General features: G+C 42.5%; 2 protein-coding genes across 4 annotated transcripts in view; one reads left to right on the top strand and one right to left on the bottom strand.

Annotated features, from left to right (window-relative positions):
* Positions 1-21: 21 nt before the first annotated feature.
* LOC105565422 (small integral membrane protein 14-like) lies at positions 22-8,003 on the bottom strand. Its single transcript, XM_012018598.1, has 5 exons — positions 7,805-8,003; positions 3,362-3,469; positions 2,080-2,134; positions 1,216-1,361; positions 22-1,148 (listed from the first exon to the last, which is right to left on the bottom strand). The coding sequence occupies exons 2-5, from the start codon at positions 3,431-3,433 to the stop codon at positions 1,104-1,106; spliced, it is 318 nt and encodes a 105-aa protein (XP_011873988.1). The 5' UTR covers positions 3,434-3,469; positions 7,805-8,003; the 3' UTR covers positions 22-1,103.
* Positions 8,004-11,670: 3,667 nt separating this feature from the next.
* LOC105565420 (sodium-dependent noradrenaline transporter) overlaps positions 11,671-20,162 on the top strand; it is a 36,597-nt gene continuing 28,105 nt past the window's right edge. The window contains exons 1-2 of one of the 3 annotated variants that reach the window (XM_012018596.1): positions 11,671-11,926; positions 19,410-19,583. In XM_012018596.1, the coding sequence (XP_011873986.1) occupies positions 19,421-19,583 (163 nt within the window). In that variant the 5' untranslated portion in view covers positions 11,671-11,926; positions 19,410-19,420. Of the gene's footprint in view, positions 11,927-13,743; positions 13,873-19,115; positions 19,584-20,162 lie in introns of those variants that run through there. The other 2 variants (XM_012018597.1, XM_012018595.1) reach the window with 2 other exon arrangements.

Below are 20,162 nucleotides of genomic sequence, written 5' to 3'. Positions count from 1 at the left end.
AATAAGCATAGAGTCATTTTATGCAATGCGGAGAATCAGTTTTATTATCGAAAATATGGGGAATGTACAGTGTTAAACAACATCAGTATAAAACATTTCACCATATCTATTACGGGAGAAAATCGTGTTATATACTACTAATAATCGTTATTTATACTTATATATCTTTAAATCTGTAATTTTTTACTTGTGTAAAACGTCGGATGTAACAAAATATCTCCACTTTGAATGATATAATATGCGTATCGAAATATATTATAAAACTATAAATATTCTTTCTTTTTTATCATGGGTAACAAAGTATAATTTTTAAATATCGATTTTATATTGCACCAAAAAAGATAGAGGGTCTCTTCCATCTTTTTTATATAATCGCGTTACGAAAAAATACAAATACTGTTTCTTGATAAACCACCTAAGATTCCGAAATTCTCAATTATCATACATTACTATCGTTGTATTATTTACAGCAGATAATTGTACATTCGGTGATCATATGTAGGAGATTCTTTATACCACAAATTATCTTTTGCGACTCCGAGTAGATTCTGGATATACTCATAATTTCTTGAATATAAATACCAAGTAAATAATTTCATTGGATGACTATCCGTTCGCAGGTACTTCATATTTTTATTGTTTTTATATTAAGATTTTAAATTATATACGCGTAGAATACGTTCTTGTTATCGCGCACGAGCGGGTCCTATTATTTTATTAATTGCAATTCGCCATTACCCGCGTATTAAAAGACGAACGGCAGAACGCTAGAGATCTCATGTTAGTGATGTAATTGTTGAACTTCAATAATATCTTTCAGAAAGTCCGGATAAAAGTACTTTGTGTGATGCTATATAATCCAGGCGCGTAATTACAAAGGAAAGTTGAAAGAGAAAGGAGATGCACACGCGCCTTATATTGTGTAAAATTGCAATTATCAATGTGTAAGGAAGTTGCGCTTCCAAAAACCAAAGTGACAGATCCCGCCAACGTGTATATTATATTTATTAATATCTATATACCATAATTCTTCCTATCTCTGTTATAAGTTTACCACAAATCCAGGTGTATAAAACCTCGAATGACAAGAGTCCCGGCGTCATTTAATTCATCGTCGACGGCGGAGGCGGACCATCCCCGTGTGAACCCTGCGAATAAAGTATGTCTTCGAAATGTGCCATCGACTTTCCATCGGTAACACATAATCACACTTACGGGCTCGTTGCTGTTCTTGACAACGTTCCTGATCGAGTGTCGCAAAGTTCTCGGTCTAAATGCGTACAGAAGAACGATAAAGCCAATGATTAAGCAAGTGAAGAGGAAATCGGAAGGTTCCCGAACATTTGTCTGCGGTCCTGGAACTAGATAAACAAATTTTGAACTAGTTCTAGTTTTTCTTCAACTAGTTAACTTACATATGTTCGTTTTCAGTTTTGGAAAGAAATCATGGACTAGTTAAAAATTAAACTTAATTATCTACGATGGGTGAAACCGACCGATCGATAGGAACATATCTATTCCAAGTAAATAGTGCGTTCATGAAAGTGTTCAATACAGTTTACTTTCTCGCAACTAGTTTCGATAAGCGAATACGCGACGAGACGGGATGGACAGGGAGTCTCAACTACACGAAGATCCGTGATAGATAGACCGGATCGAGTGACGATCGTACGGCATCTGACATAAAGATTCTTACGTTCTTATACGACGATGTGCGAATATGAGATAAACTTGAACGCACAAAGGCGAAGAAAGACGAAATAACGAGAGAGATGCCTTAAATTAAACATTAGCTTCCTTGCATTATTTTCACAAGCATAATTAAGCGCTCGCGACGTAAGATTTAAGAAAGTCACCTATACCACAATCGAATGTGAGCAGAATAATCAACTACGATTAGTCGTTTTCTTAAATCTTACGTCTCAAACATCTTGTAAACACCGCATAACACGTGAAACGCCATAGAGTTCGTTATCAGAAAGCAGTTCGAAGAAATTTCGACTTTGCGGCGCGACTAATAATCACCGTGTAAAATATCAACAATTCGGCTAACTGATACTGAACATAGCGAATACGTACTTCTTGACACGCTGAAGCATTCGGTGTCCGAACAATAATCCTGCGATTGTCGTAGCTGAAACAGTAATACAATTATAGGTGGAAAAATGTACTTTGCATTTGCGAAATAAATATTTTTGTACGCATAATACGGCGTGACAAGTAACTGTAATACTATTTGCTGCAGATGCCCGTCTCGATGTATGCAAGTGCGATAAATGTGTGAAGAAGATACGTAATAATTTTGCATATTGTTATCAAGATTGAATCTGATTTTTGTGTGGACGTGTGTACGCGTTTGCATATCTACACAATATATACGTACACATTATTTACATTTATGCGTCTCGCAAAAGCCACGTACTTTATATATTTTTCCCACGTTTTACAACAAAAATTATCCGCTGCGGAATGCACATTCAACAAACTTATCCGCAAGCGTGCAGGTTCTTCCTCTTTTTGCACTCAAATCTCTACAATTCGAAGTCCTCGCATTCGTGTAATGTTATCATGCATCGTCGATCGACTTACGTAATTGAAACATTTTTACGTAACCGCGTGGCGCAACAAATTTCTGCCAAGCTAAACAGAAGAGGTCATTGCGTTACACAGGTCGTCCACGACGGGAAAACGCCTCGTTCATTGTTCGGCCTAGAGAAGACTCATGCCCGTTTACACCAACGTCGTTTGACTTCGATCTTACTTTAATGCCCGTTTCTACCAATGCAGATTGATTTTAATCTCGGATTAACTTATTTTAGATCTCTTTTAAAAATCCGACAAAGATAAGAAGTAATTTAAACCGAGATTGAAGTTAATCTACATTGGTAGAAAGATGGTTTAGACGCAGTTTCACCAAACGTCGCTTAACTTTAATCATAGAGCGGTATTCATAATCCGATCTTGTTTTTAAAATCGTCTTAAGATCATCTTTAGATACTCCGTAGCCGATGAAATGCTCCGTACAGCTTCTTTAGATAAATTCAAGACGATCTTGAATATAAGATCCGACTATGAATACCGATCTTACAATTAGTTTAATTCATGTCTGTCTCTTTCTAAAGTAACAGTTGGAAAGAAACGAAGAACGAATTAAGCTGAGCTCAAAGTTAAGCGACGTCGGTGAAACCGGGTCTTAAATTAAAATCAACGTTAAACGACGTTGATAAAACTCGGGATTAAACGCTCGCGAGGAAACTAAAAGAAGGGGCACCGTCCTTCGTCGCTGCCCATCATCCGATCGCGGTCCTATCGCGACATCGATCTGACGCACTCGCGTCTCATTTTCTCCCGCGTTACTCACGATGGAAAGTAGATGCTGCACGGACATGTAATTCCACATGCACTCGCACGGATCGTATCCCTCGTCGCTCATCGTGGCGGGTGGGTGACCTTTCGCAGAATCTTGCCGCTGTACAGAACAATTAAAGCTGGTAATTACATTGGTCGTACGACACATTTAAAAAAAAACGTTGGTCGGCTGCAGGATAGAAAATTTCTAGATACTCGAGAACTTTACCATCCTGGAACCAATCAACCGGTTTGAAAAATTTGTCGTACGACAAATGTAATACCAGCCTAAGACGTCGTCTTGATTATCGCGATTGTCGGACGCGTCGAACGCTCTCCTTCTCGCACTACGAGCGCGAGGAACCGTTTCTGTCGCCGATATTTCGCGCGATACGTTTTACAGCTTGCCGGCCGAATTCTACTTTTATAAACAATACAGCGCAACATACTGACATTGCGAAAAAAGAAAGAAGACGCGAGAGACTCGTTAATAAACATGTATACTTCAGCAGTTCTTTGCAAATTCGATATTCCGCGAAGTAATCTAACGCGGAATTTCAGGGAATTGCGTAAGCATACGAAGTGTTAACAAAACAGAGTAACAATCTCGTCATTTGATCAACTTCTCTGGCTATTTAACAACGAATGTTGGAACATCGTGATGGGAAGCGTGTTTAAACGCGGAATAAAGGATGCATTTTTTAATACCGCCTTTGCGCACGAAAAGTGACAAAAATCTACAATAAGTCTCTGCGATTTGACACTTGATCAACGCGAAAACGTATGTACTTTCAATCATTTTATGTACAAAAATTTCCAAAAAGAGAGAGATGCAGAAATATCCATGAAGAAAACGAAAGGGATAAAAACAACTTATTGTTAGCAGACCGTGTGCTGTGATACGATCTGCAGGCACAGGTCGAAAGTTTAAAGTCGTCCCCTCGTAAAATTTCCATCTTTCATTTGCGTCGCTTTTCACGTGCAGAGAGACAAAAAGTTAAAAAAGTATGACTAGAGGAAAGTCCTCCACTATGATAAGATTCTAATATGAGACAGTAGGTTTTCAACGTCCAAATTCAATCAGAAATCTTTTTTCGCGACGATACACGATCTAACAATGAATTTTCCACTAAACGCATTTCACTTTGAGGGCAATAAATTCATGGTGGAACCAACAGACGATGCCTATTAATTTAGCAGCAACTTCGTTATCTCATATTAGGAGCCTATCTCATAATAGGGGAGCTCCCTCTAATTGTAAAACTACCGCGCTATCAGTTCTCGTTCCAAGAACATACCGTGTCGCAACGCGGACAATTAGGGTAATATTACATTTGTCGTAGGACAAATTTTTTCAAGCGCGTTTATTGGCTACAAGCTACAAAATTTCTAGATACCCGACAACTTTTCTATCCTGCAATCAATCAACGTACTGAAAAAATTTGTCGTACGACAAGTGTAAACAGACAAAAAGAATATTCTTCTTTTGAAAATATGTTTAGCCTCAACGCGACAATCTTGAAATGAGATTATATTATACGGCAAAACGAGAAAAACTTACTTGAACGACAATTACAGTATTTAAATAAGACCAATATTTTTCGAATGTAAAATTATTAAATGCTTTTACGAACATTACAGCTTGTTGCGTATATACAAAATGATAAGCACGTTGAGTATATAAGTCTATCTGACACTTATTTTTTTCCGTGCAATACCAGCCTTACCCGCATTTGCTCAAGGACGAGGAGGAGGAAGAGGGGGCGGAGGTACCTAACTTGTTATCTGGTTGCACATATGAAAATAATTTCGCAAATGCGGCATAAATATTGCATACTTGCGCTATGTATTATATATTATCGCAGCTGCCAAGGACTCGTTATAAGTACCCTTTATCGCACGCGTTATCCGTACAAAGCACGCGTGTTACACTTTATGAAAGATATTTGGCGCGACTTATCTCTTCCTAGTGGCCACGTCGCGTTGCGTTGTTTTCAGCGGAGAACGCCTTAACTTATTTATTTATAACATTTGTATGACTCAAATGTGACAAACACAAAATTTGAAGGAATAAAGAACTAAGAGCCGTGACAGGGTGTTAATGTCTAAATATTTCGTATCTTCTTTATTGCGAAAAATATTTATCTACTTATTTGACTTTGGTTATGCACTTTATTCACGTATTACTCTCCAAATTTCCCGCTTTGTATTGTTAGTGCGCTTGAAAAGGACCACAACCCATGGTCGAAACGTTGCGAGGCTTGGACATAAAAATTGCCAGATACGGTAAAACAAACTTGAAGCTGTTACTTCTTAACATGTGTGCGTTCATTTGTTTAGCGATTTGTTTAAGACAGCACCGTCACGCGAGAGGTAAAAGTGAAACGTTTCCTTCGTCCTTTGCATCAACTTATCACGGACGAATTGGACAGTTCAATGTTCCCTGAATATACCTTTGCGCGTTAGAACGAGTTTGAACACGCAACAACGAACGCTTTCGCACGTTCGTTTTTCCGCGATGTAATTTACGACTACTGTCAGCCGATTCTAATTGTTTGAAAGACGGACGTAATTTAGCTACTTTTTCGAAAATTTAGACACACTTTAATTTTCCAGTTGCCAAAGTGATTTATATTTCTTTACTATGAAAATAACATTATTGAATATATACACAGTGTCTTATTTTAAATGATCCACGCAAATATCTCCTAATTTTTGTGTATGTAAATTTCATGTGTTACAATACACAAAAATGTTTCAGACAAAAGTTGTTCATATTAATTAGTAGAATAAGACAGTATAATAAGCAATAGGGGGTTCCGTTAAAAAAATTGAAGGTGACCTTCACGTGACCTTCAAATGACTATCCAAGGTCAAGTCAATGGCAGCACCCTATGTCCCCCTTCGAACCAAACAACTTTTGTTCGAAACGTTTTTCCGTATCTTTCATATTTTTTGGAGACACTTGCGTGAATCATTAAAAATGAGACACCCTGTACAATACTTTTTAAATATGATTATTTATTAAATTATAAGTATTATAAGTTATTTTAATTTATTTTAAACTCATAATATATACAAGCTAAGCGTATCTTGCACGTTTTAGAAAATGTACGTAGGAAGAATTATAGCCATTCGAGCGGCGTAAGACTTCATTGCTTTGAAAGTTTAAAAAGTTGCGAAAGTAGAAGATCCGCGAGATTGTCCAGACGGAAGTCAAATTGCGGAAGCAGCGAGAAAACGAAGGTACTATAAGTAGCGAGAAAACCGCGGTCATATATTCATTTATACGTGAGTTACCGATAAATGTGCGTGCGGCAATTTGCGGCACGCGTCATTCGATTCCCGAGTCATTCGCACAGAAAATACAAAAGAAAACGTAAAGTACTGCGAAAATTCTGCTCTTGCAGAAAAGTCGCAGGTCGATCGGCCAAATAAAAAACCGCGCGGACGGCCAGTCGGCTTTTTCGGTAAAGCGTCGTCTACAATGCGTGGAGCAAGAGAGAACCGTTCAGCTTTTGCTGTAAGGAAGCCAAAATACAGGCGCACTTTTTAAAATATTTGCAACACTGGCCGACGGCGTTCCGATTCGCCGAGAGTGAGCGTAAGAGTTCGAGCAAGAGTAAGAAATAAAACTGATTTACTTCCTTACTCCAGGCTCACTCCGTGCATTGTAGACGACGCACAAGAGCAGGAGCGGACTTCTCGCGCACGTCTCTTACGCGGATGAATTGAATAATCGAACCCCGACGATTGTCGATACAATCGGAGCGCGTTCGCTAAAAACTCCGTTTAACCGCGACGATCGACTCCGCGTAAATCGAACGACGACGCGACGCGAAGCGCGGAGATTCGGAGATCGCGTGCGGTAACCCGAGCGTCGTCGGGAGGACGGGATTCCTCCGAGTGAAACCTCATTTACGCAACGCGATATCGTTTCCGCGGCCGAGCGATCCGCTCCGAGCTCTTCTCCCTCGTCTCCGCGCGCATCGCGCGGACCTGTCATCGCGGAGATCTGGACCGCGGCGCGCGCGCGGAAAGAGGGGCCGGGATCACGGCCGGAGCGGACCGCGCGATTTTCCGCGCGACCCGCCTCGCCCGCGGTTTTCTCCGCGCGCGCGATATCCCCGACACGGCGATTCGCGCGAGAGAAACCAAGCCCGTCGCGCTCGCGTCCGTATGGCAACGCACGACGGGGCATGACGCGCGCGCGCGCGCGCTCGCGCCGTCGGACGGGAAGTTCGACAAGACGACGAGTTCGCGACCTGTCGCGTCGACACCTGACCCCTGCGTCGCACACGAGAGGAAGAGGAGAAGAGGAAAAACAAGGGAGCCAGAAAGCCGAGACACAGACGCACGACCGACGACGACAATGACGACGACGACGACGACGACGACGACTCGACGGGTCGTACGGGGAGTACGGAAGCTTCCGTCGAGAGATGGATGTACTCACCGCGTCGGCTAGAGGAGAAACGGAACGGACGAGCGGATGACGACTGCGTGGACGCGACTCGACAGCTTCGTACGACTCGGACTGACTTTACGCTCGACCCGTCGTTCCAACCATCACGATCCGCCGTCCTCGTCCTCGTCCTCGTCGCCTTTGGTCGTGTCGTGTGTGTACGGAGCGCGTTCGCGGCCGTGCATTCGTGACCGCGCGGGATTGGCGCGCGGGCGGCCAATCGGCGGGGACGGCGCGATAATTTCAAATCCCGCGACGCACCACCCGAGGGCGGTGGATCTCGTAGGCCCGGTTTCATCAAACGTCGCTTAACTTTGATCTTACAATAGTTTAATTCACGTTTGCCTCTTTCTAAAATAGCAGTTGGAAAGACACAAAGAACGAGTTGAGATAAGCTTAAAGTTGAACGTTGGTGAAACCGGGCTTCAAGGCTAAGATAGTAAAATTCTCGAGTATCTAGAAATTTTCTATTCAGCTGTCAATCGACGCATGAAAAATTTGTCGTGCGACAAATGTAACTTTAGGCTAAGGTCTGTGTCCACGATGCTAGAACTTGGTCCAAGTTCTAGTCCCGAGAAATGTGTAGTCAATCAACTTGCATCTTTTACAGAAAAACTGCAAGTTGATTGGTTGAAAACTAGAACTTGGACCAAGTTCTAGCATCGTGGACGCAGGCCTTTAGGCCCGGTTTCACCAAACGTCGCTTAACTTTGATCTTAGTTTAATTCACGTTTGTCTCTTTCTAAAATAACAGTTGAAAAGACACAAAGAACGAGTTAAGATAAACATAAAGTTGAACGTTGGTGAAATCGGGCTTTAAAGCTATAATAGCAAAATTATCGAGTATCTAAAAATTTCCTATTCAGCAGACAATCAACACGCATGAAAATTTTGTCGTACAACAAATGTAACATTAGGCTAAGGTCTGTGTCCACGATGCTAGAATTTGGTCCAAGTTCTAGTCCCCGAGAAATGTGTAGTCAATCAACTTGCAGTTTTTCCGTAAAAGATGCAAGTTGACTGACTACACATTTCTCGAAACTAGAACTTAATTGAACCAAGTTCTAGCATCGTGGACACAGGCCTTTAGGCCCGGTTTCACCAAACGTCGCTTAATTTTAATCCTGGTTTAATTCACGTTTGTCTTTTTTGAGTAACAGTCGGAAAGAGACAATGAACGTATTAAGCTAAGCTTAGAGTTAAGCGACATTGATGAAACCAGGCCTTAGGGCCAATTTCACAAACGTCGGTTAACTGTTGACCAGGGGCTCGATCATGAATTTTGTTTTCTCTAGCGTGAACTCGTGAAAAGCGAAAAAATTTAATTAACGAATTCAATATTTGTCAATAAAAAATCTCCGAGTTCAGTCAATTACCTCATCTTTTTCTATCTTGTTATCTAAAGGCCTGTGTTCACGATGCTAGAACTTGGACCAGGTTCTAGCACCGTGGACACAGGCCTTGAGAAGAGACAGAGAATCAATCAACCTTCGGTTAGCAGTTAAACCGACGTTTGTGAAACTGGCCCTTAATTGGGGCTATTATTTGAAAAGTCTCGTTCTTCCTGTGTAAAAAACGAAACGGGATTCCTCTTTTAAATTTATTGAAACAAGAGTTTCATTACTCATTGTATGCGGAAAATAACTTGTAAGACGCCACACCTAATCGTACGCCTGATAATTCCTGACCTTCTTTGAACCGTTGTGTGAAAAATCTCGCCATTTTCACGTCGTGAAAAAATGATCTTTTTTTTTCTTTAATAAGAGTTCGACTACTCTCTGCTTGTAGCGCGGAAAATAATTCATGAGATGCACGATTATGTATACTTATAACGTACGTTCCGTAGATTAACGATGCTACCGGCATTATTTTTCTAAATAATCCCTGTATATGTGTATAATAATAAAAAATAATTTCTTGAACCCGAACAAATTAATCAATCTCGTCCTTACGAAGCATTTTATACATGTTTTAATTGTATATCGAACCGCAAAAACAATAACGGACTTCACCCAAGTCCATTAAGATTGATGATTAACATATCAATGATTTATCTCTAACGAGCCACTAAATAGAAAAGCGAGTTAATAATCGTAAAGAATGATGACAGGTAAAAATACATCTAATAGCTTAACGGCTATCTACCTCGTAAAATACGAGTTCAGTTGTGACAATTGATCATGCAATGGTAAAAAATTTATGACTGCCAGTATTATAATGCGAATTCTATTACAGCTGGCAATTGGACGTCACTCCGATGCACGTATGTACGTGTTGATCGAGAACATAGAAATTTCCCACTTCAAGGAAAAAAACTTTCAAATTTTTCCAACATTTCTGCTCTTCAATATCTTAATCGTTGAACTCTCACATCAGGGAACCCCGTTGTTGTTTGTTTTCTCGTACGAGGATAAAGACCACATTTCAAAATTCGCTAATAGGAAATACCAATCGGATTCCCCGCCTAGACCACGTGTGTATGTGTTACCGAAAAAATAAGCACATGACTTTATAGTAAAGCGTTGAATATATAGTATAATTTTTACCACATCTGTGTCATTAACTCTTTCATGATTACTGGTTCATACAAGCCTCAATTGCATTGTTTTGCCTCACTGGTTTCTCGGGATGTCAGCGTATCTCGATCAAAAAATTGACCAAAAAAATAATTCGGTCACGAAAGGGTTAAAGACAAGTCGGTGTGCGTGTAGAAAACTAAAATATACGATGTATTGTTCCCCACTTTTCTTTTCTCTTTTGCAAATTTTTCTATAGTTATTTATAGGACACTATCGTATTTCCTAACGTCTCGTCGGACTCACGTTAGATAACGATCCTGTTATCTAACAAATAACGTACTCGATTGAGCACTCGAGATTTCTCATTAATCGTCAAGACTCATCGTTAATCATGTAAAAGTCTTACTTAGAGTCTCGCATATACTCAACATTCAATTCCTCATTCTCGAGTGACGTAAGTTTCTCAATATCGTTACCTTTTCAGAAGTAATAATTGCAAACAAGATTACAAGTAGTACACTCCTTAATTGACGTATATACGGTAATACCTCTTGTACAAGTTTCGCATTAATGCATATTAATTAAGATAATTTTCCACCCGGCGCTGCGTATTATTGTCCATATTATTACACGGGTTTATTATAAAATGAAAGATCCGGTCAGTGATGTAATGTGTAACGTGTTTTTCTAGCTTCTATTTGGGGGAAGCAACTTCTTGTTGACGTCGCGCGTAAAATTTCCCATCGCCGCGCGCGCGCGCCGTCGCCGCGATTGGCCACGGCCGCGGCACCACGTGACCGCGGCGCGTATATACGCGCCGGCGGGCGCTTAAATTTGCCACTCGCTCTTTCGATCCTTTGCGACGAGGTTCCCCCGTTTTGTGCCGGAAGAAATACTACCGCATCCCCCGTTTCGCGCCCCCGTCTCTTCTCTCTCTCTCCCCCCCTCCCGCCCTTCTTTTTCTTTCCTCTCCACGGCTCCTACTTGTTGCCCCGCTGCGATTGATCTCGCGGGAGAACGCGACGCGAAATCCCATCCCCGAGCACCGGCACGGCGGCTCTTCCGCCGGAAGTGACTTCGCGGCCGCGTGTTTTAGGCGCGTCTCGCGCGGCCCCTTTCGCGACCTCGCCTACCCCTTTCGCCCGCCACCCTCCCGCCGATCGCTCGCGGGATGCGCGAGAGCCCTCGCGAGTAGAGCGGCGCGGGTGCGCTCCGCGCGATTCCACCGCGGGCTCGAGCGCGCGGCGTTCCTCCGCGCGGGAAATCGGCTTCGCCTCCTCCGCGTAACGTCGCGCGGGAAGAAGGAGGACCTCCTGCCCTGGGACTAGGCGGCCGCGGCGACGCGGGGGAGAGTCGGTGCGGGGCGGCGCGGGAAGAAAGGCACGGAAGGACGCGGGGCCGACGACGCCGCATTTAATCGGGCATGGGTCTGACGGATACCAGTTTCGAGCTACTTCTGACCCTGTGGCGAGTCTTCGTCGTGGGAGTCCAGCCGTGGACCGCGGAGCCGCGCGGCCAGTGTCGCGGTGTCTCGCCGAGCTGTAACGTTCACGGCGACGCGGTCGCACGTTAGTCGTCTTCGGCGCGACGCGAGGTAAGTACCGCACGCGCGCGTCTCCCGCGCCTACCTGCCGGGCGTATCCGTCGCGAAAACTGCCGCGCGCGTACGGCAGGACCCCGGCCCGTCGTCCCCGAGGCCCGTCGGTCGCGGCGGGTTCGCGTCCTTCGGCCGCAATTATTTTCGTTTATTATCGGGGATTTTTTATACACCGAGAGAACCTCATCTTCAAATTTATCCTGAAAATCGTGGGACGGCACGGTGTTTCGAAGAGTTTTATGAGTTTTTAAAATTTTACCATGCTTTTCACTGGTAAAACGTACAGTAAAATTTCAGATAGCTCTCATAAAGTTATTCGAAATGCCACGATTGCACAATTTTAAGAGAAAATTCTCTCCGCGTAGGGTGAGATGACCAAGTGCGGATCAACACTTTGATGAGTCGCTTAAGCGGCGTTTTAAAGTAATTTTTTAAAGTAATTCGCTTAAATTTCGCTCTTTTACATGTTTACAATTTTAAGCTATATTGTCGATATCATAGAAGGCATCGACGTGTTCTCGTGTCGCTGATCAGCGACTCGTCAGATTGTTGATCCGCACTTCTGGGATTCGTTCTGAATCTTTTCCTCCAGCGTAAACTCGCGACAAGTGAACATTTTCGTTGATGAATTCAATACTGGGTCGATAAAACTGTTCACTTTTCACGAGTTCACTCTAGAGAAACAGATTCATGCCGCTGGTTCGAATTTCGTCACCTTACCCTACCGTTTAGAAAGGAAATATTTTCGTCAGACCGAAAGAGAAAGAAGAGGAGGAGCCGCGGTATTGTCGCGAGTATCTCGAAGATCGTTACTTTAGATTGCCGCGCTGCCGCGGATTTTCGAATATCGATGTCTCTCCTTACGTTCTTCGTCGATACGCGTCTAGATTTCGATAGAGCAGCGAAATAACTTTAGGACTCCCCTGGGGCGAATTGTTATACAGCGTCAGATATGTCCGCGCGTTTCCAATAGATCGTAAAATCTAAACGTTGACACATCGAATACTTTACGATTGCACGTTGTTTACTGACACAGTACTGCACTTTGCCCCCGCGTAGTTTCCGATTCGTAAATCAATTATTTTACAAGATTTACAGTTTATTCATTCGCGAATCAGTGGGTCTCGCGCGTAAATAAAAATGTATGTAGCCATATTTTGTCGCGTGTAACATATTTAATTGTTTTTAATTTTTCCCTCAAGAAGTGTCAACCTCTCGATTCTTTTTATTACAAATTTGTGGTGGGTTTAGTTCTTAACTTTAGATAATTACGAGTGACCGAACGATTTGATGAAAGGTACTTTTTGTACTACAAAAAAAGGACTAAAGGCAACCCTTTTCAACGACAGTTTATCTCCAGCCCTCGAGTCGTATCTCGATAGCCGAGCAGCGGCTATTGTCTTTGCATCTTTTCGCAATGCTTCTCGCGCTCTTCCGCGAAATCCGCGTGTCCGTCATAGGAAATCAACCGCGGCGAGAACGCGTTTCCTCGAGATAAAACGATCATTCGTCATTCGCGACTTCGCGTTGACATCCAGCGCCGATCGAGTGCCGTGTCTCCGGCATCCAATTGCCGATCGAAGAAAATCTAATTAGCGTCACGTTCGGAGTTCTCAGTAAATCTCCACCGCGGGAGACTCCCCACCCGAATTTCGCCGTTAGTTTCTTCGGACCCGACGGCTCCCCATGTCTCCCACTGTATTTATGTATTTATTCGCGCCGGCCACACACTCGCGTAGCCTGTTCGTTTGAATATTCGAGACCGGTACGCGCGACGTGGTTAGTTCGCCGTCGCGAATCGCGGCCGACCGATCGACCGGCCGCGCCGATCGCGGCATTTCGGGTTTTCCCTCGAAGCGAATTCCTCCGCCGAAGAAGCGGGCGAAAGAGGCTGCCGTTGCAAACACTTCGGTGAGGTCCCCTCCGTCTCTTTCTCTCCTGCGGTAGGTTCCCTCTTCCTCTTTTCTTTCTACACCGTGACTTCAGACACGGGGAATCCTTTAGTTACCGCGCGGGCGTGTTCGTGTTTTATTTTGCCGGCACGAAGACGTCGTCGTGTCCTTCGATTCGTATACGACCCGACAGGACTCTTCCACACGGTTCGTGAGTCCTCGTGACGGAGAAAAAAAAGTGACGCGAGAAATCTTGCGGTTGGCGCGAAAAAATTTATTTTCCTCTTTCTCGTTGCGAAATTTTCTCCCGACGCGAGGAACGCGACGCAACAAACGACGTAGCTGCTGCGACGAGAGAGGGAGAGACTGTCATTTCTGTTTCGTTTTTTTCTTAAATAAAAAATTCGAAACGCCTTCTCTGAGACTTATCCCGTAAACAACGTGTGGAGAAAGAGAGAAAAACGCGATTGTAGAAATAGGAAATATCTGATAGCGAAAGGTTAACGGGAGGCCGCGTTTAACGCGTGAAGAAGTCATTTTACAATTTACTTCGACTGCGTGTATCTTCCTCCTAAATAAGTCGGCGTCAACCTAGACGTGAAAAAAGTTCATTGGCTATTTTCGTGGCTCTCTTACTCGTTTACATTAAAATATATCAGGGACCATTTATAATTATTTATGAAAATTACACAGATTCTCTCTCTCTCTCTCTCTCTCTCTCTCTCTCTCTCTCTCTCTCTCTCTCTCTCTCTCGCTCAGATTGAATAAATATCGCAGGTTCCATTCGTATTTCCATTCGTGTTTCCATCGTAAAATAGAAAAAAAAGTGGAGTTGCAATTGCCAAAATTACGGTAAGCGTTAGGCGAGAGAAAAGATCTAACATGAAATTTTTTAACTAACGTAGAAAAATTGCTACACGACTCTAACTGGCAAATTGTAATTAAAGAAATTTATTGCGAAAAATATTACCTCGGCCAACTTTCTTTAATTAGAATTTGCCAGTTAGCGTCGTTTAGCATTTTTTCTACACTGGCGTGTAGAATAATTCTTTACGTTATGTAATTTTTTATCATTATATACATTACATCTGGTAGGTGTCCCGGGTAAGAACACACGTCTGAATGGCTTAAAAAAATATTAATATTTATTTATCGCCCAAGACGCAGACGTATAAACGCTTTTCTAAAATATTCATAGAGATTATTGCGACGCAGGAATTGCTGCGCGTATTGTTTCATGCATAATAGATTTTGTGTCAACAATTGGAGCTTGGAGTTCAGCTACGTATTCACGCGCATATGCGGAGTTTTAAATCGCGAATAATTAAACATTGCATATTTTTATTCATTCATCTTGAGAGCGCATCATCTCAGAAAAATGTGAGCGTTGTCTCAAAGTCTGCGGTTATCCTTTAAAAGGCAAATTATATCAGAAGTGGATAGCATTTCTCTAATTTGGCATCTTCTTTATTAAAAGGAATCATTCACTGGCAGTTGGATTTAATACGAAACATAAGATTAACGAAACTTTCTATAGATTACCTATTTCGACAAATTCAATACATTTTAGTATGCATATAAAATATTGTATGATATGCAAAACTTTATAAAGATTTTAAATTAATTGGCAACTGATTTTTACTACATATTTTTCTATTAATTAACTTTACATTACATTAATTAACTTTCTTTGGGACACAGTAGAGCGGACATTTTTGCTTCGCGAATGATTAAAACAGCATGTTATCTCGATTTCTTTACAAGCAATTGCTTTCCTTTGGAAAATACTGACACACAACGTTTGTTTCGATTTAATTGTTATCCACAAAAATATTTAATAATTAAAAACAGCCACACTAGAAGTATAAATTTATCTTGAAATATTTATGTACCTGGTTTAACGTCTTAGCGAAACGGATATCTTTGCGTAAGAAAATAATCGACGGAACGTCTCTTTAAAATAAACGGAGTGTATTGAAGCTAAAGATTAAACTAGGAACGCGATATTTCTTTTATATTAAATTTTCCCAGACTACTCTAATCCTTTTTTGCAAGTTTAAAAAATTGTTATTGATAAAATAAAAGTCTTCTGCAAGAAGAAGTCTGTATGGTCTAAGGAAGGCCGCGCAGTATCAGTCAAAGAGGAAACAAAATGAGACGTGTTCTGCGTGGATGCAAGAATTAAGGCGTGTCTAGTTTGCACGTGCGATAGAAAAAAACATGTCAAAAAAAAAGGAGAACGTGGAGTATCGGTGGCGACCGTTTCGCGTCATTGCGGTTCTCCTATTTGTCCTCGTGTGCGTGTGCATCTGCAGGTATATAGTACCGTTTGCAGCTCGGTATCTTTGCTATTCGATCGCGGTTACGATTAATTCACAGTTCCTCAATGATTCGAGAGAAGACTGGCAAAGAGGAAAGAGTCTGGCTCCTGAATAAATATTGTGCGAGGCTCCTACTCTAGGAATATGTCAACGTAAATTCGATTTTCACAGAATATCGTTTTCGTCGCATCTTCATCCACTCCGCGTCTCTTCCTTATATTCTAGCTATTATCCTCGTTGAAACTAGTTTTGGAATTTCCATTAAGAACCGCAGCATCGATTGAAATATCGTCATTCGTATTTCCGGGAAAGGGTAAAGGAAGAACTTTTTAGTGATATATTTAACTTTTCCTCATCGCAGGAAAAGTATGCGGTGTAATTGATTATTCATTAAACTAATTAAATTTTAAAATAATTAAATTTTTTGGTTCCACCATGAATTTATTGCCCTTGGAGTGAAATCTGTTTAGTGGAAAATTCATTGTTAGATCGTGTAATCGTTGCGAAAAAAGATTTATGATTGAATTTGGACGTTGAAAACCTGCTATCTCATATTAGACTCCTATCTCGTAATAACAGAACTTTCCTCTATATATTATTTTCATCGGCGCATCAGTTTCTCGAAAGATTTCTGCCTAGATTAATCTTTGAATACGTTGTTAAACTTGACAGGAAAACCGTCGTCAGAATTTATCAATATTATCTAATCCCATTCAAGAACAAACGGGCAAAAATATCTCAAATTAAAAAACCATTTTTGAAAAAAAAACTGGAATAACAAGTCGGAGAAGCAACGTCAAACTAACGTGTGTAAAATTATCTCCTCCGGATATATTTCAATCGCTTTACGTTCACGAATGCATTTAATTTACACAAATGAATTTTATTAGCGCGGACTTTAAATTCATTATTCAGTTTATTGTTTTGATTTATGGATATTATTATGGATCCGGTCGAGTTGTACCCCGGCGAACCGGTTTCCGATGTCGCGAGCGGAAGCGGGCGCGAGCGATCTCGCGGGGGTCGGTCGGTCGGCGGCGGCGGCGGCGCGAGCGGGTGATTTTTCGTCGCCGTCCATCTTCGCGCCGTCCGTAGGTGTCTCCGCGACCGCCGAATATCAATTAACTGGGTCGGTCTGCGTGGATAAGCGTGGATCAGTGCGCGTGACAGAAAACCCCTCGTCGAGTGGCCCCTCGAGGCCGGATCGCCCGCGATCGCCTTTGAAATATACGCTGTTTGACCGGTACCCGTCACGGGGTACAATGAGGCTCGTTGGGGGCGTCGAGCGTTGTCGCCTGAAGGGCTATCGATAACTTGTCGTCGCCAAATTACACGCGCCCGCGCCGCGCCCCGTCGCGCACGCGACGCCCTCCTCCCCCCCCCCTCTCTCACTCTCTCTCTCTCCCCCCTTTCTCTTTTTTGCACCCGTATATGTATATTTCGTGTCAGTGAGCGAATAAATAATATAATAACTACATACGCGCGCGAGAGCTCGCGCGCGCATATGTCGAATCGCCGATTTCCTTTCCCTCGCGCTATCACCATGCATTCTCCTCCGTCCCTCCCCTCCGTTCGCTCTACGCCTTCCTTTCGCTCGGCTCCTTTCGCTTCCTCGCGCACTCGCGACCTTGCGCCTAATCCCGCGCGCAGCATAGGCATGCAGATTTATGCACTCGTTCATGAGCTGTGCCTTCAAGATTACATGATTATACATATTGGTCAGTTGGCACAGGAAACGCCGAGGCTCTTGCTCTTGAGAAAAGTCCGCTTCAAATCTCTCGGGGAAAATTTTATACCGTTTTAAATACCGGATTTTTATTCGTATTCTTTCTCGTTATTGTGCGCTTAAGCAAAGTAAGGGACATTTCTCTAGCGTTGGTACGATTATTTCCTCTTCATAGGCTCGCAGATGTTTTGGAGTTATTACTTTTTCATCCAATTTATCGAACAATGTTTGAAAAATTTAGCCATTTCCCGAATAAGAGAAAATCTCGATTTCTAATTTGTTACGGTTACGATTTATCTTACGCTGCAAATCCAAGTGTATAAGTTATATAAGTACGCATATATAAGTTTTACACACAGAAGTATGTAAATCGTCAAGTCCTCTTTACGCATTTATATGCGTGTTGTATTTACGATTTAAACAATTACGTGTGTAAAGATTTAACACACTTGGATTCGGCGTGTAAAAGTTAAATGGAGGCAACATAAGTTTTGACATCTTTACGAAACGTGAATTATTGATGATGTAAGATGCAGTCTATGTTGTGGAATGCAGAACACTCCTTTTTACGACGGTATTACGTTTTAACGGTTATGTCAACCGGACGATAAATTATTAATGACTTTCCACATGCTAATATACATTACGTAAATTGTTATCTAAATCAATTAACTTACACGCGTGCGAGAACTAATTCCAGATAGATCACACAGAGAATCCAAAAGAAATTCCTTTTGAATCCTCTTGAACTCTCGAATTACGAAATGAATTCTTTTTCCACTTCTATTTCAAGCATCTTTTTAAAGAATTCATGTAGAATTCGCTTTCATGCCACCAATTCCAACTTTTTTTTTAATAACAAACTTTTTACATCCTATAAGAAGATCGCGTCAGAATTTCCTTGGAGTTCGTCTAGTACAGATTACACTAACCGACAAAGAATTTAGACGAATGAATTCTGACGATTTAAGTCGGCGCGCACTTCTCGTTTCGAATACTGTCACGATATGTGGCATTCGGGAATCAACATTAAGGCCGAATCAGACTAGCAATTGTTGACGCGGATTGAATTGGGATTGGCGATTGTCCTCTAGCCAATGAGAGCAAAGCAGCCAGCGATATAATCGACTCTCATTGGCTAGAGGACAATCGTCAATCGCCAATCCCAATTCAATCCGAATCGGCAATTGCTAGTCTCATTCTGCCTATAGACTGTTTATTGCAACTAATATTTCCACATGCCTCGGTGGTCGAATTGATGAGACTCCTGGCTGGTGAGAGTGCGGTCAGGTTAAAACCCTGGCTGAGGTAATTTATTTTGCGCAATAAATTGAAAAATAAGAGATATTTAGACACTAACGTCCTGTCGCGGCTCTTTCAGCCTCTATTCCGTCGAATCGGTATTTACCACGTGAGAGCCTCATGAATTTTATTGATTTGTCAAATTCTTTTTGAGTTCACGACGAGATCACCGGCGTAACTTATTGGAATGTTATCTTCTACGAGCCAGAGGTCGCATATTAATTGCCGTTGTATTGCAGGTGCCGGAAGGATGTCGTCGACGGTGGTAAAAAATGCCGCGAAGGACGTCGACGCCGGCGACGGCAGGGAGACCTGGTCGGGAAAGCTCGATTTCTTGCTGTCGGTCATCGGGTTCGCCGTCGATCTCGCCAATGTGTGGCGATTTCCGTACCTTTGCTACAAGAACGGCGGTGGTAAGTGCGCGCGTCGGCGAGCGGCGCGGTATCCGCGCGGTTTATTTTCGATTATTTCGCGCGAGTCGAGTGCTCCTCCCTGTCATTGACGGGGGCGCAATGGCGGGAATACGATTTCAATAATTCGCCCCTTCACCCATTATACCCTCCCTCGCTCCCGGCGCTCGCGTTTGTTACGCGGTTTCGCCTAAGCAGACCTTTTTCCCTGAGCTTCGTCATTTTTCGCATCATCGATCGCGGGGTCCCTGGCATTATTTACGCCTCGTTTTTGCCCATCGTGCGAACACGCCAGGACGGAAATCACCGGTCGGCGATCACATGACCGGTTTCACCTGCGTCGATCACGTTTCATCTCGGCTCGCGGAGACGCAGTTCTCCCAACGAGAAATTACTCGTCGATTGATTTCGAAACGATGTCGGATCGACATCGAATTTGACGGTGTCGATGTCGACTCGATATCGTTTCGACGAATCATTTCTTAAGGCCTGTGTCCACGCGATGCTAGAACTTGGTCCAAGTCCTAGCTCCGAGAAATGAGTAGTCAATCAACTTGCAGCTATTCCATAAAAGCTGCAAGT

This window comes from Vollenhovia emeryi, unplaced genomic scaffold (genome assembly GCF_000949405.1).
Source record: "Vollenhovia emeryi isolate VEMERY1.0 unplaced genomic scaffold, V.emery_V1.0 DF939152.1, whole genome shotgun sequence".
Taxonomy (NCBI): Eukaryota; Metazoa; Arthropoda; class Insecta; order Hymenoptera; family Formicidae; genus Vollenhovia; species Vollenhovia emeryi.
The sequence above is the reverse complement of the archived record's forward strand: the minus strand, read 5'-3'. Positions and strand labels throughout refer to the sequence as shown.

Coding starts and splice junctions, on each gene's coding strand:
- LOC105565422 (XM_012018598.1), bottom strand. CDS start 3,433: ATGAGCGACGAGGGATACGATCCGTGCGAGTGCATGTGGAATTACATG. Junction 2,135..3,361: donor TGCAGCATCTACTTTCCATC/GTGAGTAACGCG, acceptor TTACTGTTTCAG/CTACGACAATCGCAGGATTA. Junction 1,362..2,079: donor ATGCTTCAGCGTGTCAAGAA/GTACGTATTCGC, acceptor TTGTTTATCTAG/TTCCAGGACCGCAGACAAAT.